This window comes from Bison bison, unplaced genomic scaffold, assembly GCF_000754665.1.
Source record: "Bison bison bison isolate TAMUID 2011002044 unplaced genomic scaffold, Bison_UMD1.0 scf7180017864472, whole genome shotgun sequence".
NCBI classification, from domain to species: domain Eukaryota; kingdom Metazoa; phylum Chordata; class Mammalia; order Artiodactyla; family Bovidae; genus Bison; species Bison bison.
Window position 1 is genome coordinate 2,259,750 of NW_011495033.1, and position 6,935 is coordinate 2,266,684.

The following is a 6,935-nucleotide window of genomic DNA, read 5'->3' on the forward strand; positions in this document are numbered from 1 at the left end:
GCGGGCGGCGATGAGCCAGAGAGGCCAGGGAAGGCCAGCTGTGGAGGGGCTGAGGGCCACAACCAAGACACTGTGTCTCCCCACTTCCTATTTACATCCTCCTTGACTCGGATAAGCCAAGCAACTGCCTGAGCCGTAGATGCCTCATCTACAAAATGGAGGCTCCTCCAGCAGTTGGAGGGCTGGGTGGCAATGAAGCCGGGCACCCGGCACAGCACCTGGCAAGTAGCAGGGCCAGGCAGGCTCCTTCTCTTTGCAGCGGGACCAAAGATCCAGAAAGGAGCCATGAGGAGCAAGGCTGCTGAGGCAGTAGGTTGGTAACTTGAGGAGTGATGCCTGGTTTTATCTGCAGCTGGAAACCCCTGAGAGATGTAAAGATCAGGGGCAGCCCCAAAGCCTCCCAACCCAGGCCTCAAACACCATCCAAAAGGAGCATCCTGGGAAGCCAGCTGAGAGGCTCCTGGCTCTCCACGTGGCTTCTCCTTTCACCTAGAAGGAAGTTCCTTGTCCTGCAACCTCAAATCCTAAACCACAAGCCTCCGAACAGACCAGGAAGGGAAGAAGGGGCAGCGATTCATCCCAGCTTCATTCCCTGAGACTGCATCCACCTAACTTCCCTGCTCCCCGGCCATCCTGGTACTGGTTGGTTCAATTCTACAACACGGGGTGAACACCCCTAGGCGGCCAGGAGGCGCTGATAGGGTCCACAGAGATGATTGGGGATCAGAGCTCTTGATGTCAACAGGGCAGACGTGCCCCTCAAGTAACTGTGCACACTCCCCAAACACCAGAGGGCTCAGCCATGGGCTGGGAAATCTTCAAGGGGAGGTGTTGTCTGACTGGACTTGGCAGCACCACACAGACTCCAGCATCAGAAAAACCCACATTTAGGGACTTCCTGGTGGTCCTGTGGTTAAGACTGAGCTTCCAGTGCTGGGGGCGCAGGTTCGATCCCTGGTCAGGGAACTAAGATCCCGCATGCCAGCATGGGCCAAAAATAAGAAAAAGAGAAAGACCCAAGTTTAAATACATCTTTGGCTCCTCTGGCTGGTCTTGGGCAGATATGTCACCTCTCTGATCTTCCATTTCCTCAGCAGTAAAAATGATGATCATTGCATCTACCACCGAGGGCTGTTGTGTTAGTTGCTCAGTCGTGTCCAGCTCTTGGTGACCCCCATGGACTGTACCCCTCCAGGCTCCTCTGTCCATGGAATTCTCCAGGCAAGAAGAGTGGAGTGGGTTGCCATTCCCTTCTCCAAGGGCTCATCCTGACCCGGGGATCTGAACCTGGATCTCTCACATTGCAGGCAGATTATTTACCATCTGGACCACCAGGGAAGCCCACACAGGGCTGTGGTGAGCCTTACGCGAGACAACCCATGTAAAAGGCCCAGGGTAAGTAGTTGTGGGGAGAAAGGGTACTGGGGGAGGGGGAGGGATGAGAAGGACGACAATGGTGATCATCTCAAATATCCCCTACCCATCTTTAAACTGTCCTGCCCTGTGGAGAGTGAAGCCCTCAATTCAGCAGCTAGTGCAATCCTAACACGTACAGACCTTACAAAGCGCTCCACCTGGCACCATCTTATGGGAGCTTCCTGACAGCTGTGTGAGGTCAAGAGAAAGGAAATTCTCAGTATCTTCACCTTATAGATGAGCCAACTGGAGCTCAGAGAGGTTGAGTGACAAACCTTAGGTCACACAGCTAGAAAGTGGTGGCACTGAAAGAACACCCAGATATTCTCTCTGCCTTGTGACCCCTTTGCAGTGTGCCTCCCGAGAAGGGAGTCCGAGGAGTCCATGGTTTGCAGGGCGCATGCTTTTCTGTAAGACCAGGGTCCTGGCAGAGAAACACTTAACCCGCTTGTCACTGAGAGCGAGCCCCGCCCCTCCCTCCCAGGGTGAAAGCAGGCCCTCTGCTGAAGCCACCAGAGGGCGCTCTGCTCAGCCCGGGTTCGGGGAAAGGAATGCTCTGCAGGGCGTTGGGCTTCACTTTTGACACCTCACTGGGCTGCACACTGGGGCACGTCTAAGGCACGAAGCACAGTGAGGCTGCAGCGGTGAGCTGGGGAGCGAGGAGCACGTGTCCCGCTGACACCAGAGACCCAGCTTCATCTGGGCTCCTGCACCTGCGAGGACAGAGCCAACCCCAGAAAGGAGACTGCAGAAGCAGAGTCAGTCGTTGTCCCACAAACATTCATTAGACTGGGTCCTTACCCCTCTTAAGGCTGGTGAGGAGAGTCTTGTGGGCCGCCATCACCAAGAACTGAGTACCCACAGCGCACCAGGCCCAGCTCTACAGGCCTCACTGGGGCTATCTCAGTCTGTCCTCTCAACAACCCTTCAGGTATTTAGTCCTATTTAGACATGAGGATGTGGAGAAGGCAATGGCACCCCACTCCAGTACTCTTGCCTGGAAAATCCCATAGACAGAGGAGCCTGGTGGGCCGCAGTCCATGGGGTTGCTAAGAGTCGGGCACGACTGAGCGACTTCACTTTCACTTTTCACGTCCACGCATTTTGGAGAAGGAAATGGCAACCCACTCCAGTGTTCTTGCCTGGAGAATCACAGAGATGGGGTAGCCTGGTGGGCTGCCATCTATGGGGTCGCACAGAGTCGGATACGACTGAAGCAACTTAGCAGCAGCAGCAGACATGCGGATGGAGAAGGCGATGGCACCCCACTCCAGTACTCTTGCCTGGCAAATTCCATGGATGGAGGAGCCTGGTGGGCTGCAGTCCATGGGGTCACAAAGGAACCAAAGGGAAGAGCGACTTTCCTTTCACTTTTCACTTCATGCATTGGAGAAGGAAATGGGAACCCACTCCAGTGTTCTTGCTTGGAGAATCCCAGGGACGGGGGAGCCTGGTGGGCTGCCGTCTATGGGGTCGCACAGAGTCGGACATGACTGAAGTGACTTAGCAGTAGCAACAGCAGCACACATGAGGAAACTGAGGGTCAGAGGGGTTATGATACTGGTCTAAGGTCCCACTGCTAGAGAGCAGCACATGTTCATCTATCAAAAGCTCATGGCCCTGCCATTCTCTGAGCTGCTGGGAGAGTCTGACCATAGGGTTGGTTTTATGAGCCAAACCAACGGGGCTACAGGTGCCCAGACATTTGGCTAAATGTTATTCTGGGTATGTCTGTAAGGGTGTTTCTGTGTGAGATTAATGCTTGAAACAGTTGACTGAGCAAAGCAGTTTGCCCTCTCCAATGTGGATGGGCCTCACCCAATCAGTTGAAGGTCCAGATGGGCCTCAGCTAATCAGTTGAAGGTCCGGATAGCCCAAAAGGGTGACATAAGGGAAGAATTGATGCTTTTGAACTGTGGTGTTGGAGAAGACTCTTGAGAGTCCCTTGGACTGCAAGGGAGATCCAGCCAGTGCATCCTAAAGGAGATCAGTCCTGGGTGTTCACTGGAAGGACTAATGCTGAAGCTGAAACTCCAGTACTTTGGCCACCTCATGCGAAGAGTTGACTCATTGGAAAAGACCCTGATGCTGGGAGGGATTGGGGGCAGGAGGAGAAGGGGACAACAAAGGATGAGATGGCTGGATGGCATCACCGACTCGATGGACATGAGTTTGAGTGAACTCCGGGAGCTGGTGATGGACAGGGAGGCCTGGTGTGCTGCGATTCATGGGGTTGCAAAGAGTCGGACACGACTGAGCGACTGAACTAAACTGAACTGAACTGAAGGGAGAATTCACTTCAAGGTGGCTCAGTGGGAAAGAATCCGCCTGCCAATGCAGGAGATGCAGGTTGGATCCCTGGGTGGGGAAGATCTCTGGAGAGGAAATGGCAACCCACTCCTCTTGCCTGGAAAATTCCATGGACAGAGGAGTCTGGTGGGCTACAGTCCATGGGTTCGCAAAGAGTCGGACATGATTGAGTGACTGGGCATGCATGCACAAGGGAGAATTCACTCTCTGCCTGTCTTCGAGCTGGGACATAGGTCTTCTCCTGCCTTTGGACTCAATACGGACTAGAACTTCCACCATCAACTCTCCTGGACTTGGACTGTAACTAACTATTCCATCAGTTCACCGGGGCCTCCAGCTTACTGGCTGCAGAACTTGGAACTTCTCAGCTTCCATGATCTTAGTGAGCCAGTTCCTTTTAATACATCAATTCTTCTTCCTCTGTATCCTAAAGGTTCTGTTTCTCTGGAGAACTCTAATGCAATGACTTGTTCCTTGGGCTTCCAGGAACAAGTCGGCTACATATTTGGCTGTGGAATGCCAGGCTGCGAAAGGCCATATCTCTGAATGTCTAGAACAATCATCTGATTTGGTCCAAAAATCCCCTTGTTCCCAACGCCCCAACAGGAAGCCTGGCAGGGAGGGGACCTGCCTGGCCAAATGAGCAGAGCCAAGTAGCAGAAACCTTGGCTTTCTTTTTCTTTCCTTCTTCTTTTTTTTATAATGCTGAAACAGTTCCTAAGTACTCAGGAAGAAGTATGTGAACTCTCCAGCACCCCATTATAAACAGCAATAGTTTCTGTGTCCACTAGATGGGGCCAGTGGCACAGCAGAAAGGGCAGAAAGGCAACTCAGGAGAGAAGGTAGGCAGGCAGGGGGGTGCATGGGGTTGGAATCTTCAGTTGGGATCTTCAAGTTGGATTAATGCTCCCCAACCCTATCTTGTATCATTTCTAGCCAATGGCGCAGAAGTTAATCCTGGGGTTTCCAAGCCCTTTGGTCAGTTTTCACTGTAGCATTTCTTGGATTTTAGTCCTCAAACCTAGTTCTTCTCTTGTGAGTCACCAAGCAAAATGGGCAGTATTGTAGTAAAGGAAGTCCTTGCCCCAAAGCCCCAGGGCTCCAGGCGGGGGCATCTTCCTGTTATGCCTTGGATCTGTTTCACTAGAGAAAGCACCTGAGTACCTTTCACCAGGGCATCTAAAAGTTGATGGACAAGCATTCCTGCAAGGTAGTCATGTGACAAGGAAAGGAGACAAGACAGGAAGTAAGGAGGAAGGCAAAGAGGGGAAAGGAAACGGCTTTTCTCTCCAGCAAGCAGTCCTAATCTGGCCACACGTTCTCATCTCTCAGCCAGCATTCCTGGTGCTGGGTTGAGTCCTGCAGTGAGTCTTTCTGTGTCTGCTCACAGCGGCAATGACGGACACTCCCCAGGATGTCTCTAAGCCCTGATGTGGTCAGAGACCTAAAGGCAGTGTCGGAAAGCAGTTTTCACCTTGCCTCCCCTGCTTGGAGTCAGTTCAGGTCCCAGAGCACCCTCTCCTCCATTAGTAGCAAATCCTGCCCTGCAGGTCCACAATGGCTGTCTCTCACCTGCCACCCTTCCCTAGGACCACAGGACAGCACCCCAGAATGCTGGTTGTGGGGGGGCCTGAGCCTGACCAATACCCTTGCCCATCATCTCCTCCTCCCACCTGCCCCCCCTCATCCCTTTCCAAACTTGTACTGCCTGGCAGCTGATAAGCTCTGCCTAGGCCTCTGTTGCCATGGCAACAATGTGGCTTCCCCCAAGTGGGAAGCTGGTTGCCAAGGCCCTTGTTGCCAAAGGCTATAACAGCCACCCTGGTGTGCGAAGAGGGGGTGAGAGCTCTCCGCAGGGGTGGAGGGTGGCCGAGGAGGTTGGGAGGAAGGGAAGCAGGGGTTTCTCAAGAAATGGTAGAGTCCAGGCAGCCTTCCGGCTGGGGCGAGCAGCACTGGGCCCTGAAGGAGAGAAACAAGTATCTCCCAGCATCTCAGCAACTGCTCCTCAAGGGTATTAGAGGGAAGAAAGGGGACTCCCTACAAAACACAGCCAGACAGGGCCCTTACCAAGTAGGACCGAGCAATCCAAGCCCCCCCCTCCACCGGGTAGAAGAAGAAATGGTTTTGATTCTTCCCAATTTCAGAAGAACAGCCCCCAGTAACCCCTCTGTCTCACTTCTCTTGTGTATCAGACATGTGGCACAAGCTGGATCCAGACAAAGCCGGTCCCTGTGGCCAGGAACAGCATTAACTACTAGGATTGCAAACCTCCACACATCTTATCCCCGGGCCTGTCTCAGAGCCCATCCTCAGTACTGCTCCTGAAACGCTTCTCTTTGGAGCAGAGCTCTCACCAGTGGACAAGAGGAGAGGAGGACACCATGAGGGCTCATTCCCTTCCAGAGTCAGCAGAGGAGGGCTGGACGGGGCCGGGGTCCTCAGGGAATGCTACAGAGGCTGCTCACCGCTCCCCACCCATGGCCGGCACCCAGGCCAGCCTTGGTTTGCTGAGCCAGCATCTGTGCCCTTTACAGCCTTTAGGTCACATATGGAGCCAGTGCCCGGCCCGGGGCCCAGAGAGGAGAGCCTGTTCCCTCCACGAGGCCCCATCCTGCTAGAGAGGAGCTGAGAGAGAAGGCTGAAAGAGGTGAGGGGCCCAGGAGGCAGGGGGAAGCAGATGGCTGGTAGAGAGGCAGGGACAGGTACCGGGTGGCACAGAGAGCAGCAGGTGGTGGCTGGAGGCGAGGGCTGATCGGGGAGGGCTAGTCTGAGAGTCCAGGACCAGAATGAGACCCAAGGGCACCAAGAATGGCCAGGCCCCAGTTTCCCAAGTCCAGCACCTCAGGAGCACCCCAAGCAGAGCCTGGCCCATGGCACCATGCCTGCCTACCCCTCCTCCTCCCCACAAAACACCCTCTTCCCCAACCTGGAAGGAAAAGCAGGGATACCTACCCCAGGTGCCAGCCCCTCGGGTGGGGTGGGGGAGATGCTGTCCCCGCCGCCCTGGCTCCGGGCGCTGAGCTGCGGCGACATGGTGGGCGACTCGTCGATGTACGGCATGGTCTCCGAGCCCTCCGGGGGCCCCTTCTGCTCCTCATTCCCCTCTGCGTCGTAGTCGTCCGCCCCGTAGCTGAAGTCTGAGACAAGGAACAAGAAAGGCCACTGAGAGTCCTCCACCAGGGCTGCCAGGGACTGGTAGCGCAGTGGGC

At 54.7% G+C, this 6,935-nt stretch overlaps 1 protein-coding gene across 1 annotated transcript in view; it reads right to left on the minus strand.

Annotated features, from left to right (window-relative positions):
* The window catches only part of LOC105004141 (active breakpoint cluster region-related protein), a 188,605-nt gene that overhangs the window by 94,568 nt on the left and 87,102 nt on the right, over nucleotides 1-6,935 (minus strand). The window contains exon 2 of the mRNA XM_010861674.1: nucleotides 6,679-6,863. Within this exon, the coding sequence (XP_010859976.1) occupies nucleotides 6,679-6,863 (185 nt within the window). The remainder of the gene's footprint in view (nucleotides 1-6,678; nucleotides 6,864-6,935) is intronic.